The sequence below is a fragment of the Pteropus alecto genome, unplaced genomic scaffold, assembly GCF_000325575.1.
Source record: "Pteropus alecto unplaced genomic scaffold, ASM32557v1 scaffold312, whole genome shotgun sequence".
Lineage (NCBI taxonomy): Eukaryota > Metazoa > Chordata > Mammalia > Chiroptera > Pteropodidae > Pteropus > Pteropus alecto.
In genome coordinates, this window is record NW_006433948.1 from 3,165,692 (window position 1) to 3,180,879 (window position 15,188).

The 15,188-nt window shown below is 41.7% G+C and overlaps 2 protein-coding genes and 1 pseudogene across 9 annotated transcripts in view; all 3 read left to right on the plus strand.

Moving 5' to 3' along the window:
* Positions 1 to 14,106, plus strand: part of OGT (O-linked N-acetylglucosamine (GlcNAc) transferase) — a 39,438-nt gene extending 25,332 nt beyond the window's left edge. For 2 of the 3 annotated variants that reach the window (XM_006908543.3, XM_006908544.3), the window contains exons 18-22: positions 13 to 183; positions 1,789 to 1,941; positions 8,185 to 8,437; positions 8,691 to 8,814; positions 11,827 to 14,106. In XM_006908543.3, the coding sequence (XP_006908605.1) occupies positions 13 to 183; positions 1,789 to 1,941; positions 8,185 to 8,437; positions 8,691 to 8,814; positions 11,827 to 12,001 (876 nt within the window). In that variant the 3' untranslated portion in view covers positions 12,002 to 14,106. The remainder of the gene's footprint in view (positions 1 to 12; positions 184 to 1,788; positions 1,942 to 8,184; positions 8,438 to 8,690; positions 8,815 to 11,826) is intronic. The other variant, XM_015586741.2, reaches the window with a different exon arrangement.
* On the plus strand, positions 6,792 to 6,910 carry LOC112477169 (annotated as a pseudogene).
* A 123-nt stretch (positions 14,107 to 14,229) lies between the features above and the next one.
* GCNA (germ cell nuclear acidic peptidase) overlaps positions 14,230 to 15,188 on the plus strand; it is a 23,440-nt gene continuing 22,481 nt past the window's right edge. For 4 of the 6 annotated variants that reach the window (XM_025044434.1, XM_025044440.1, XM_025044446.1 and 1 more), the window contains exon 1: positions 14,230 to 14,533. The gene's annotated coding sequence lies outside the window, so the exon portion shown is untranslated. Of the gene's footprint in view, positions 14,564 to 15,188 lie in introns of all 6 variants that reach the window. The other 2 variants (XM_025044436.1, XM_025044439.1) reach the window with 1 other exon arrangement.

The following is a 15,188-nucleotide window of genomic DNA, read 5'->3' on the forward strand; positions in this document are numbered from 1 at the left end:
TTGTTTTTTCAGATGAAATGTCCTGATGGAGGAGACAATGCAGACAGCAGTAATACCGCTCTTAACATGCCAGTCATTCCTATGAATACCATTGCAGAAGCGGTTATTGAAATGATTAACAGAGGACAGATTCAGATAACAATTAATGGATTCAGTATTAGCAATGGGCTGGCAACTACCCAGGTGAGAAGAGAATAATAGAGCATGATATGTACCAACAAGAGGCATTTATCTTCATTAAATCTCATAACAAGTCTAGGAGGCAAGCACCGTTATTCCGTTAGAGACCAGGAAATGAGTTCAGTGGAAATTGACATCTCACATAGGTTTGTCTGACTGTAAAGGTCTCCTGGCTTCAGCCCAGCAGGTGACTTAGTGGGAGTCCATTATGTCAATGCTTTGTCATTCCCTGCCTGTGGCTTTACTTTTAGTGGTGGTGAACTTGCTTCTGTAACTAAATCATCCTTTTCCTAGTTAAATCCTACTCATCTTTAAGATTCTTGGTCCAGAGAGCTCCTCCAGGGATCTGTGCCTCTCTTTATCCCCGTATTTCTCCAGATAAATCCCCAGAATTAGAATCGCTGGGTCATAAGGTAGTTCTAGTTTGAATTTTTTGAGGAAGCTCCAGACTGTTTTCTGTAGTGGCTGCACCAGTCTGTCGTCCCACGAGCAGCGCACGAGGGTTCCCTTTTCTCCACATCCTCGCCACCCGTTGTCATTTGTTGATTTATTGATGGCGGCCATCCTGCCAGATGCGAGGTGATATCTCATTGTGGTTTTGCTTCACATTTCCGTGATGTTGCTGTGTAGTGTAACTTCTGTAATATTTGGGATATATCTTTCCATCCCACACAACACGTAATCTCCTGGTTTTATATTCGCCACTGAATTGAATTACTTTAGGGCCTGTGTCTTAGCCTCAGTAATGTAGTATGTGCCCAGTAAATGTATACCGCATGCTTGTATACATAAGTATGTAGCTCTGTCAAGAGATCATAAGGCAAAAACGTCTGACCTCTTAGCATTAACAGTTAGAGTTGGACAACAATTTATACAATGGGTGCTCCAAGTGAACTCTCCGCTGTCAGGCCAGCTCCCTAGCAGGAGGTAAAGGAATTGATTATAATTGCTCTCAATGTGTACTGGGCTAAAAAGACCGATGTGTTTTTTTTCCCCTCTGGTTAACTGGCATTTGAAACAATAAGGCAGACATGTGTAAGTTAACAAAAGCGTAGTTCATGAAATGCATGGGGACGGAATTTCGAGTGTAGACAGACCCCAATGCCTTTACGTATGGAAGTGTCCGTACACGCCTGGAGTAGTTAAATAACGGCGTAAGGCGGTACCCAGATTGTGGGAATTGAAAGATTAGACTATAATTGTGCACACAGACGCTCAGAAATCGTGATGATCAGTGTGGGGAGAAACAGTCTTAGTAGAGATTATTTGGAGGAATGCGTTGACTTTTGAAGGGCGAGCGTGTTTTAGGAAAGGACATTCCATGCATGAAGAAAAGAGTGAGCGAAAGCTTGTTGTTGAATTGATACTGTTTTGCAGCGAACATTTCGGCTAGAGTGAGAGGTTTCATAGTGCAACACCCCCAAATTTAAGACGATGCTGTAACATTGTTCTTTTCAACTTAAAACGTCATGGATATTTTCTCCTAGTTCAGTGATGTAATTGATAATGGTCATACTGTTTTGCATCTTAAGGATTCCTTACTGATTAAAAAATATTGGACTATGCCGACTTTACAATCATCATATTTTCTTTTTCTTTCTTTTCTAGATCAACAATAAGGCTGCCACTGGAGAAGAGGTCCCCCGTACCATTATTGTAACCACACGTTCTCAGTACGGGTTACCAGAAGATGCCATTGTGTACTGTAACTTTAATCAGTTATATAAAATTGACCCTTCTACTTTGCAGATGTGGGCAAATGTGAGTATGTGCACAGGCCGTCTTACGGAGGCTCCCCCACCCCCATTTGGGAGCCGCTGTGCCGATTTCTTTTTTTTTAATTCATTCATTTTTCAGTTACAATTGACATACAATATCATGTTAGTTTCAGGCGTACATTAGTGATTAGATAGATATAAACACACCTTATGAAATGACCACCCTAATAGATCTAGTATCCATTTGACACTATATGTAGTTATGACAATATTTTTGACTGTATTCCCTATGCTGTACTTCACATCCCTGTGACTATTTAGTAACTACCAATTTCTACTTCTTAACCCCTTCAACATTTTCACCCAGTCCCCCTCCCATTAGGCAACCATCAGTTCGTTCTCAGAATGAGTCTTTTTCTGTTTTATTTATTCTTTTGTTTTATAGATTACATATAAATCATGTGTGAAATCATATGGTATTTGTCTTCCTCTGACTTATTTCACTTAGCATAACACCCTCTAGGTCCATTCATGTCACTAATGGCAAGATTTCGTTCTTTTTTTATGGCTGAGTAATATTCCATTATATATTACATCTCCTTTATTGAATCGTTTATCAATGAACAGTTAGATTGCTTCCATATCTCAGCTGTTATAAATAATAGGGATGCACATATCTTTGCAAATTAATGTTTTGGATTTTTTTCAAATAAATACCCAGAAGTGGAATTGCTGGGTCATAAGGTAGTTTGTTTTAATTTTTTGAGGAACCTCCATACTGTTTTCGATAGTGGCTGCATCAATTTGCCATCTCACCAACAGTGCACGAGTTCTTTCTATATAGGATCATGTCTTCTGCACATAATGACAGTTTTCCTCCTTCCTTTCCAATTTGGAAGTCTTTATTTCTTTTTCTTGTCTGATTGCCGTGGCTAGGACTTCCAATACTATGTTGAATAAAAGTGGTAAAACTGGACATCCCTGTCTTGTTCCTGAACTTAAAAAGCTTTCAGCTTTTCATTGTTAAATATGGGATTAGGTGTGGGTTTGTCATATAAGGCCTTTATTACATAGAGGTATGTTTCCCCATCCCCACTTTGCTGAGAGTTTTTTTTTAATTATAAATGCATGTTGGATTTTGTAAAATGCTTTATTCTGAATCTGTTGATATGATATGATTTTTATCCTTTGTTTTGTTTACATGGTGTATCATATTAATTGATTTGTGGATATTAAACCAACCTTGCAACCCACTTGATCATGGGTTATGATCTTTTTATTATTTTACAATTTTTAAAAATTTATTGGGTGATATTGGTTAATAAAACCAAATAGGTTTCGAGTGTATAATTCAATAATATGTCCTATGTATCTTGCGTTGTATATTCACCGCCCCAAGTTAAATTTCCTTTGGCCACCAAATATTTGACCGTCCCCCGCTCCTTACGCCTATCTACTTTCCCCCTTCCCTCTGAGGTGGTAACCACAGATCCACTGTCCTTGTCCATGAGTCTCTGATTGTTAAGTTTGTTACTTTTAGTTTTATATCCCATATATTAGTGAAATCATATGGTTCTCAACTGCTGACTTATTTCACTTAGCATGATAATCTCAGGGTCCATTCATGTTGTTGCAAATGGCAGTATTTCATCTTTGCTTATGGCTGAGTAATATTCCATTGTATATATGTACCACATCTTTATTCAGTCATATATCAACGGGTATTTTGATTGTTTCCATGTCTCAGCCGCTGTGAACAAATGCCGCTATGAACATTGGGGTGCATATAAAGTTGCGGATAAATGTTTTCAAGTTTTTTGGGTAAATATCCAGAAGAGGGATTGCTGGGTCATATGGTAATTATATTCTTAATTTTTTGAGGAACCTCCATACTGTTTTCCATAGTGTCTGTATGAGCTTACATTCCCACCAGCAGTGTATGAAGGTTCCTTTTTCCCCACAACCTCTCCAACACTTGTTATGACTTGTCCTGTTGATGACAGACATTCTTAGAGGTGTGAGGTGGTATCTCATTGTGGTTTTGATATGTATTTCCCAATAGCTAGTAAAGCTGAGCGTCTTTTCATGTCCCTTGGCCATTTGTCTTCTTGGGAGAAGTGTCTGTTCAGGTCCTCTGCCTCTTTTTTTTTTTTTAATCTACAAAACTTGAGAAGTGAATTTATTAATCCTCACAACATCCTCAGTATTATTATCACCAGATAATAAATACGGAGTAAGGAGTCGAAAGGTTAAATTAGGTTTCTCCCCCGCTCCCTACAGGGAACTTGGTATTACTTTTGGATTAGAATGGAGTCGTCTGTGTTCTTTGGCTTTAAGTTTGTGTCCCTTTTGCTCAAATTTATCCATTTGTGGATTATTTTTTTGACCTAGGATTCTTGCAGAGCAGAGTCAGTTTTGAGATTAAAGTCCAGGTAAAGTCATCCTCTCGTCCAGTCCATTTTGGAAAATGCAGGGTTTGTGTGCCATTTCTTCGATGGCAGAAATCTCTGCAAATTAAAACTGCTTTTGCCCCTTGTGCCTCTCTCTTTTCCTCCCTAACCCTGCTCCTTCTCCTTACTGCTGTCTAAGTTCTTTTTTATTTTTAAAATTTTACTTCGAAGTGTTTTGAACAAATAAAACTGTACGAAGAATATTACACTGAGCTCTCATATCCCTACCACCTTGCTTTAGAAATAAAATATTACCAGTATAAGCAGAAACTCTCACGGTCTTAGCCCCTACCTAGTCAAACACCCTTCTCTTAAGTGTGACAGTGATCATTCCCATTTCCCATGTCTTTCTTTACATTTTACTACATATATACCTGTCTCCAAGCAATATGGATTATTATGTTGAATGTTTTAAAACGTTCTATGACTGGCATGATAAGGTTTATATCTTTCTGAAATTTGCTTTTTCTTTTCTTTGTGTAATATATTTAGGCGATGTCCCCTTGATATGTGTGGCTCTAGTTCATTTTTTTTTAACAGTAAGGCATATATGTATATACACAAACACACACACACGTATTCACACTGTGTGTTCACCTCTCATAGATTTCTTTCTGTCACCACATATTTGACCCCCTTTACTCTGTCTGCCTCCCCCCTCCCCTCTGCCCATTTTTAATTGGATTGTTTTTTTTATTGTTGAGTCGTGTGAGTTCTTTATATATCTTAGAAATTAGGCCCTTATTGGAGGCGTTGTTTGCAAACATCTCCCGTTCAGATGGTTACCTCTTTGCCTTGTCGATGGTTTCTTTTCTGTGCAGAAGCTTCTTAGTTCCATGTAGTCCCATTCATTTATTTTTACTTTACTTCTCTTGTCTTTGAGGTCAAATTCATAAAATCCTCTCTAAATCCGAGGTCGATGAGGTTAGTACCTATGTTTTCTTCTATGCAGTTTATTGTTTCAGGTCTTATATTCAGGTCTTTGATCCATTTTGGGTTAAGTTTGGTAGTATGGTGATAGATAGCAGTCTATTTTCATTTTTTTTGCATGTGGCTTTCCATTGGGGGTTATAGTGCAAGTTGAGACCAGTCTCTGTTTGTGCTGCGCTTCAGGCCGGTTGGCAGGAGCTGTAATGTATGCTGAGGCCAGTCGCTACTTGTGGACCTCGGAGAGTGTCACGCAAGCCGAGGGCAGCCACCCCTCGTGTGGTGTTTGTGGTTCTTTGAGTGAGTCTGCAGCATCAGCTGAGGAAGGCCTCTGCTGTGGAGGAGCCACCGAGAGACACTCAGGCCTGGTACAGCCACTTGGCTGGGGCAGCGCCTCAGGGAATCACCAGGGCGGGGTGGATGGTGTCTGCTTGGTGGAGAGCAGGGATTCGGTGCCTGCCTCTGCTGCGTGGGGCGTGGGAGGAGAGCTCCACAAAGGAACAGTTGTGCCCGCCAGCACTTCCAGCACTTCCGTCCCCAGAGAGAGTTGCCCCCACCCCTACACCTCCAGCCCTCTTCCCAAAGAAATTTAATTTAGTTCTTCTCCCTACGTCCCTGGTGCTTTTCAAGCTGCTGCTCCTGTGCCGGAGCTTGGAGTGAGCAGCAGTGTGTTCTCTGGCCCTTTAAGAGCAGCATGGCTTGAGCTCCCACGGCCCTTTGTCTCTCTGGGACACAGTCCCCAGTGGTTTTCACAGCCAGATGTTCTGAGGACCCCTCCTTCAGCACTGGTGCCTGAGACAGGGGAGCCTGGTGAAGGCCAGGACCACTCGCTTCTCCAGGGGGACCTTCACAGCTGAGATGTCCCTCTCGATTTTTAATCGCCACACGTGGCTATGGGGCCAGCTCATTCTGCTTTTCCTTCTCTCCTACCAGGCTTGAGATGGCTGCTTCTGTGTCCTTAGCTGTAGGACTTCTGCTCAGCTAGACTTGAGGCGGTTCTCAGCGATGGTGGTTCTGTAGTTCAGTTGTAATTTTGATGTGGTCATGAGAAGAGGAAATCTCAGAGTTTACCTACTCTGCCATCTTGCCCGGGAGTCTGTTGTGCTCATTTTGAGTCTTCATAAGAGTGGCAGCTTTTTCAGCCATTATCGATGTCCTTCCAGTGTCTAAATATCACCTGATGAACCTTTTAAATTTATATATTCAAAAGCAGAGAGATCAGCAAACTTTTTCTTATAGGCTAGACTGCAAATATTTTCAGTTTTGCGGTCCATACTCAGTCACAGCTACTGAACTCTGCCTGTTGTAGCAGGAAAACACCGTCGACATAGTATAAATGAACGAGTGTAGTTGTGTTCCAGTAAAATTTGATGTACAAAAACTGGCAACATTCCATATTTGGCTCACAGGCTGTAGTGTGCCAGCGCATGGTCTAAACTGATAGCAAAAGCTGTCATGCACATCCACCCATTTTAAACATTCTTGCGATATTGTACAGTTAAAACCAGGAATGAATGTCTACAGCCATGCCACCCTGAACAAGCCCGATCCTGTCTGATCTCAGAAGCTAAGCAGGGTCGGGCCTGGTTAGTACTTGGATGGGAGACCACCTAGGAAGACCAGGTGCTGTGGGCGTAAAAGAAAAAAAAAGAAGGGATTGTAAGCTGACAAGGTCCTTGCCGTCTGTGAGGTCAACCAAGGGTTGCCTTGCCTAAAATAAATAAATGAAAATAAATAAATAAAACCCAGGAACGAATCGATTCATGCTATGACCTTTCAGATCATCAGACCAGTTTGCATAAGCAGGGTCTCTGAAGATTTTAAACTTTGCTATCCGTAATTGGTTCTTATTCCATAGAACTCAAATGGAGATAATCTTTGGTTGTTTACTTTTTGATTAATGTCATTTTTTTTTCTTAGGAGGGGAGGGCGGAGGGTTAGAGGAAACAGATGAGTATAGGTTTACTGTCCTTTAAACTTCACTTCAGAGTGTTCAAAAAAATTAGAAAACCAAAAGCTTCGTCATAAGTTTGTGGCAAATTTGTCAGCAAAAATAACTGAACTACACTATTTCTGTTCTGTTTAATATGAATATTCCTACGTCTAAATGCAGAGATACTAATGTGTTTGTTTACAGGGAGTTGCCCTGAGGGTGTTAGGTAATGTATACGTACTGTACAACTTTTTAACAGCCTGAAATACTCGGAATTCTGAAATTCGTCTGTTACCCTGCCTTTCACAGAAGGGACGATGAACTTGTATGGTACATGGAGTAGCTGTAGATTGAAATCTGTGGTTGGCAAACTGGCCTCTGGGCCAGATCCACCCGCTGTCTGGTTTTGTAAATAAAATTTTATTGACACAACCACACCTACCTGTTTACATACTGTCTGTGGCTGCTTTCCAGTGACAAGGGAGAATTGAGCAGTTATGACAGAGTCCATGCGGCTGTGTTCTCTGGTCCTTTACAAAAAAAAAAAAAAAAGTCATCTGACACCTGATCTAGATTAGGCAAATAAAGTCAGGCAAGTGTGACCTAACTATTTGATGTGTCATGGTGAGGGAATTAAAATTTGAAATGGAAAATTCCTACTTCCTCGACCAAACTGCTACCAGTATCAGTTCCCGCAGGACATAGCTGCCTCAGATTTTGCCAATTAGTAGCTTGTTTCATGCCTTCTTAGATCAGTCTCCTCTTTCTTTTAACTCTCTTTGGGGACAGCTTAGCAGAAAGGGAACTAACAATCAGTTGATCTAATTTATCCACGTGAAGGAAAGACTTATGGTCACAGTAGGCCACTGTCTGGGTGAAGAGAAGAGAGTGTGGTAGAATTATTAGAGATCTATAGCAACCTTCCTGGAGAAGGCAGAGCCGCTATTAGTAATTACTCTCATTTTTCCTGTTTTAGATCCTGAAGCGGGTTCCTAATAGTGTGCTGTGGTTGTTGCGTTTCCCAGCAGTAGGAGAACCCAACATACAGCAGTATGCCCAGAACATGGGCCTTCCCCAGAACCGTATCATTTTCTCGCCCGTTGCTCCTAAGGAGGAGCATGTCAGGAGAGGCCAGCTGGCTGACGTCTGCCTAGACACGCCGCTCTGTAATGGGCATACCACAGGGATGGATGTCCTCTGGGCAGGAACGCCCATGGTGACTATGCCAGGTAAGTCACTGATAATTCATTGCGCTGGTCCTCGTTCTTCTTCGAATATCCTTTGGGGGAGACCCTTGCAGGCGAAGCTGTGTATACTAGAAGCCACATTTAGGGCAGGGTGATAAGAAAATGAGACTCGGTCAAGTCCGAGCTCTGGGCCGCGTTCTCCCCATCCACATTGCGTGGCTGCTTAACATGAATAACAGTAATGACCATGTGCTATTTGCATTCTCAGTCGTGCAATTGTTCTTTCTTACTACAGGAGAGACTCTTGCTTCTCGAGTTGCTGCTTCCCAGCTCACTTGTTTAGGTTGTCTTGAGCTTATTGCTAAAAGTAGACAAGAATATGAAGACATAGCTGTGAAACTTGGAACCGATCTAGAATAGTAAGTAAACTTTTTTTCATGGACAGATCATATGGTAAAGTGAAGAGAATCAGGGAAATTTAGAAAGAATATAGATGTTATAAAATGAAATAATAAAATAGGTGAATTAATTGTATGATCTCTGGATGAGAGAAGAGCGCTCTAACTTTTATGAATGAAGCGATTGAAAGGTAAAGAGTAAATGACTGAATTGAAAAGTAAGTCAAAAAATTAAAAGGCAAATAAAATCTTTTAAAAAATGTCAAATATTAATAGCCTTGCTATATAAAGACTGAAGAACATTGACATTTTAAATCCATTAATAGGAAAGTAAAGAAGGAAATAACTCACCCGAATTAAAAATACAAATGGTTAGCAAGAGAATGAATGTTTCAGCCTCTGTAGTAGAAATTAAAATAACATCGAGGCATACCCATAATTTGCCTATAAAACAAAAGACTTTTAACATGATACCAATGATGAGGGAGCATTGAGGTGCTGGCCTTTTCATACATTGGTGAGTAAATTGGTAGACCCCTTCCTCAAAGTTTTAAGATCCTTAAAAAAAAAAAAAAAAACCCAGAGCTTTGAGCCTAATAATGCCCCATTTTCACTGCAGCATAAGAAAAAAAAAAAAAGCACAACTTAAATGCCCCCAAATGGGCGGGAATTAGAGGGGTGATGCTTAGATAAATGATTCCTTATCCATACAATGAAATACAGTTTATCTTTTAACTGAAGTTTTTCTGGGTGATTTTTTTTCCTCTGGTTTTCTGAGAAGTAGCTTATTATATAGAACTTTAAAGAGGCACCCTCTTTGAGTCAGATTGCCTGGGTTTGAATCTACGCCCTCCCACCTACAAGTTCTGTGACTTTGGACAAATAAGTCTCTGTGTGCCTTGGTTTTTCTATCTGAAGAATGGGGACAAATAATAGTACCTACCTTGCAGAGTTGTTGCAGGCATTAAAAAAAGATGTTCCACATAAAACACAACAGTTATTGGTACATAGTAAGCAATCAACAGATGTTTAGCATTTATTTTCATAATTGTCTCCATCGAATATCATATACACCAAAGAAAAATGAAAATTTTGAGCCCAGTCATTAAAAAAAAAGTAAGATTCATGTCTGTCATCCCAGAGATAACAACAGTAAATAATTTAGTGTATTTATTTTCCCCTCTTTAATTCCCCCTTCCCCCACTTCCACCCACGATCCATGGAGGTTGCCGTTTCCCCTTAAGAACTAGATCTCTGAAGGCAGGGCGTCTCCTCCCACACGCTTGTGGTGTGCACTTGGGGCCTGGCGCACCCGGGGCCAGGCATACCCAGGGCCTGCCACCCCCGGAGTGTGGTCCATGCCTCTGCGTGGTGCGTGAACCCAGGACCTTCTGCATGCAAAGCAGACGTGCTAACCACTACACTATGGAGCCGCCCCCGTGTATTTTTTTTAAAAACTCTTTGGAACGTAGTTGACGTCATACAGTACTTTCCCCAATATTTTATTGTGAAAAATGTTAATTTTATAATAAACGCTTACAGACCTACCATCTAGATTCTACCGCTGACATTTACTATGCTTACTTTATCTCACATCTGTTTGTTCCTCTGTCCATCTGGCAGTCATCTTATTTGACACTTCAAAGTCATTTGCAGACATCAGTTCTCTTCTCCCTAAATACTTCAGAATGGACATCATTAACTAGGGTTTAATTTATTTTTTTGAGGCAGAGTTTACGTACAGTGGAACACACAAGCACTTTTTTTATAACCCGAAGTCCTAATAAGATAGAGAGCATTGCCATCCCTCCAGAAAGTTCCTTCATGCACCTTCTCATTCGGTCCCATCAACAACCCTCAGTCAACCACTGTTCTGAAAAATTTCCCCACAATAAGTTAGTTTTACCTTACACAAATGGAACCATGCGGTGTATAACCTTAAGGACTACTTTCACTCAGCACGATGTTCTGAGATTCATCCACGTTCTTGGCTTTTATCAGTGTTCATTCCTTTTTATTGCTGAGTAGTATTTCATTGTATGGATGTCCCAGTTTAACCGTTCTCCTCTTGACAAACAACTTTTAAAAACATAAAAATTTTTTTTTTGGACAGCAGCATTATAATATGGTCATGATCAGGTTGAGGCCAACAGATAGATGCGCAGCCATTTTACTAGTTCTGTCAACAAACATGAAAGCAGCTTTTTTATTGATTTTAAAAATTCACAGGAGTGTTCCAGCTTCTGGCTCTAAAGTAATAGTTCCCTCCCTATAAGAATAATCTCATGGCAAATGATACATTCAGAAGCAGAGTGGAGAGAGGATCCCCCCATTCCCAGAGCCGATTGCATTTTCCGTTTCTGAGCAGAACCGCACCCTTGGTGACAAAAGGACGACCTTTTTAAAAAAATATCTAAATCAACAGCTTCGTTGACATAGTGCATTTTCCCCCTTGTTTTCCTGTTTCCTTCAAATGCCCATAAACGAATATTTGTGCCTTAGCCATCGTGAAGAGTGCCTCCGTGGACCTCTTTGTGTGGCCAGGCGTCTGCATCTCCGATGATTTCTTTCGAATAGATTTTTAAAAATGTTATCGATGGTCAGAGGGTTATGACCATTTAGGGTTCTTAATATACACGTTGCTAAATCGCTCCCTGAAAGGGCAAGCAGTTTGCATTCTGAGCAATAGTGCGTAGGAAAAGGCACGTGTCATTGCCGATTCCTGTTTTCATTTCAAAGGTAGGAACGAGACGGAACGGAGTAAGCGTGGTGTGTCTTGGGTATACTTGTTTAGGAAAGAACGACTTTTTTCCAGAGGACACGAAGGCGAACTCGATTATAGGTGCTAGCATCATGCTAGGTGTAATCCTTTCCTTTTTTAGCAGCGGGTTAAAGGAGCCAGTCAGAAGAGAAAACGGTGTGAAGTTTGCTCATGTGTTTTACCACAAGGGTGACGAAGCATTTATTGGGGTGAGTTCTGAGTTTCCGCCCTGTTTGTAAACTTGCCGCTCTCTTTTTGTTTTAATCGCCCAGCCTGAAGAAGATTCGCGGCAAAGTGTGGAAGCAGAGAATATCTAGCCCTCTGTTCAACACCAAACAGTACACAATGGAACTAGAGCGGCTCTATCTACAGATGTGGGAGCATTATGCTGCTGGCAACAAACCTGATCACATGATTAAGCCCGTTGAAGTCACAGAGTCGGCCTAAATAAAGACTATGCACAGGAGAACCGCCCTGTACCTGAGCCTCAACCTTCTGGGGGAAAGGGAACTAGATGACAGACTTCTTATCTGTACAGTATCATGTTGAAGAATGGTGACACAATAATGATAATAGAATAGCACAGCCAGACTCACTTCCCTTCATTGCTAGGGAGAGACAAGAGATGGGAAACCGCTGTTCTCCAAGGAATCGCCATAGAGTGTGGCGGCAGCAGGTGGTGCAGAGGTCTGGAAGGACCGCTCTCTCTTGGTCTTCCGTAGGATGCTTACTGTGGAGGGGAGACCTCGATTGTCGCGCTGTTTGTGATTCCATGGATTGATCAAGTCTTCAGAATTAATTTTTTTTCTTTATATTTGGGGTATTGGAGCTTTTAAAAATGTTTGGTTTCAGGTGTTTTTATTCATGTGCAGTGTGTATGATTCTCTTCTGATAAGGTTTTAAGCTAAAATGTTGCTCCTTGTTTTGGTTTCTGAACTCTACAGATTAATGGGGACTTGGCTGGTGTAGTCTTTTTATAGGTTTTATAAACCACTCGAGCCTATATCAGTTGTTTAGTGTCTGACCTAATATTTGGAGCTATCAGTGCTTTTTTGCTGGTTTAGATGATGATTCAGAAATTTTTCCCGGTCCATTTCCTTCTCTTCCCTTCCCCCTACTTTAATCTCTCCTGTAACTCAGCTAGCAAAACCAAGTCTGTTGAAAAACATCCCAGAGTGTTTCTCTAAAACACACCATCTGGTGCCAAATGCAAATTCTTAGGAATGATTGATTATGAAGGGCACGGTTGTGGTACTGTCATTGATGATGATGATGTGTAGATTTTTCTGGCCTGGTTTTGACCTCTCTCACCAGTGTTTTACCTTCGACTGCCCCTCTATGCTGCTTCCGGAAGTGATAGTGTGTGAAAAGATTTTTACCTTCCTTTCTAAGGTTTTTTTTTTTTTTAAGTGAGTCCTGTTCTTCCTATTTCTGTCTGCAGAAATGAAATCCCAGGTAAGTATAAGTATTCAAATATTTGATCAGTAAGTCACAGTTACTGCGAATACATTGAATAACTTTCATCAGAAAACATGTTACAGGTAAAAAGCTCTGAAGGACCAGCTGTGTATATGAGTAATTATTTTTCGGACCTTCTAGGGTATTCTGTAATAACTGTCTTCTGGACTTGGTCGTGAAGTCTCTATGGGTTCAGGCTCAATAGTAGAGAACTGTACTGCTACTTGGTTTGGAGTACAAATTAGACTTTAGCCCTCCTGGAGCTTGAATTCTTGGTATTAAAAACCATAGGAATAAAATTACCGAATTTCAACAAAGGATTGAGGGCTTGAGGCTTAAAGAAGCCGACATATGAATATATGTTTTGTCTCGCTGTACTGCACTTATGCTATCCAGTAACAGATAATGTTTTTGTCTGCTAGTAGTGTTCTAGATTATAATGTCTTTCCAAAGCACTGAGGCAGTGCACCTATTCTGTAGTTGCAGCTGATGCCTGAATAGACCCTAACTGACAAATTACTGTTTAATAAGAACTTGAATTTCTGAAAGGTTCTTACTATTAACCAAAATCTGAGCAAGGAGTCTCAAATGTAATTCGTAGGCAGAATTACATGTTAATGAACTGTGTACCTTTTAACAATGTAAATCAAGAAACATCAGTGTAGGGATTTCTTAATTTATTTTTTACCCGATTGAACTATCAGTTAAAGGTTGCCAGATGGTTGCTGACAAACTGATGTTTGAAATTCACCAAACTACTTAACGTGGAATAGGATGATGTACTTCCAGTGCCCTCAAGGCTGTGAGCTAACAGCCGTGTAACATAGCACATCATTCCTCCTACAGGGATGAACGTTTTCCTGGCACGAAAAGTCGCCACTCTGGATAAAGCTTTGCTTATTGTAACAGGCTTTTGTTTCCAGGTGACATGTCTGTGGAAGACTTAATTCAGAATAGAGATAGAGATATTACTGGAAACTAATTGTTTTTTTTATTATACTCTGCTATATCAAAAAAGTAAAACATTTAAATTGTGCTACAGAAACCCAGATGTCTTGCGATCTTTAAACAATAAATGAATGATTTGCCCTTAATGTGGCTGCTGTAGTTTGTGTTCTGTTAAATCGAGTGTTGGACAGAATAACGGGATCATCCAGTGATGAGACCTACATTCGAAAAGCTCCAAACAACGAAAGAGCCAGATTTGCCTGGCGCAGCTGTGATATTGAGAATTATTTTGTTTTCTCAGCCAAGTGTGGCGGAGGGGTGGGGTTGGCATACGAACCTTTAAGATGACACGCGGCCTGCATCTCCCAACACACCGACTCACGCTTGTTCCCGTTTCACTTAGGACTGCTCTGGCTTCCCCGCCGGCACAGCCTCGTCATTCTCCACGCCGACTGTTGCCACTGTGTGCGGTGGTGGGACGCAGCCACCTGTTTGCGGGAGCAACCGAACCAAGTAGCGATGTGCCAGGGACCAGGACAGGCTGTTCAGCCGCCTATTTCCTCAGAGAGATAAGTGAGAATTTTTTAAAAAGTAAAATTTCAGGTAATTTGCCTGCCAAGTTCTGTGGATTATGCCCCTCAGGGACCCGATGTGGACTAGTTTGTCTGTTTCCTAAAAGGCAGGTGGGGGGGGGGGGAGTGTGCAGAGTCCTCGGGGACGTTCTTGTTCTTTCTCTTCTGTCTTTTGGGAATCTGCTTCTGCCATTTCCAGTCTAAGGGACTCGTGCCCTGAATAAAGTCGTGGACCTTACTGACGCTTCGGTTCTAACCGCAGCCCGTGGTGTCAAGTACAGCTACGGTGGGGGTACCTGGGCTCCATTTTCACGGAAGAGGCTTGTAGAGCTAAGTGTACGGGGTTATTGCCAAGAGAGGGTTATGAGAAGCCCCTTTTGTCTGGTCCCTGCCACCTCAAGGTACCTTTGTACCTGGGGACGGTTCGGGGCTCGGGGGTGGCGGTTTGGGGAGACGAGCTGCTGGGGTCGGAGCCCGGAGCCGCCGCCATGGCAGCTTCTAGCGCGCGTGTGTGATGGCGGTCACGTAGCAGGTGCCAAGGCCGCCTGCTCTTTGCTATGGTGAGGGCGAAGTGGGCAGCAGGCCCCTTCACGCCGGCACCGGCTCGGTTACGAGGTGCGCAGGTGCCCGCGGCAGGCCGGGCTCCGTGCCGAGCG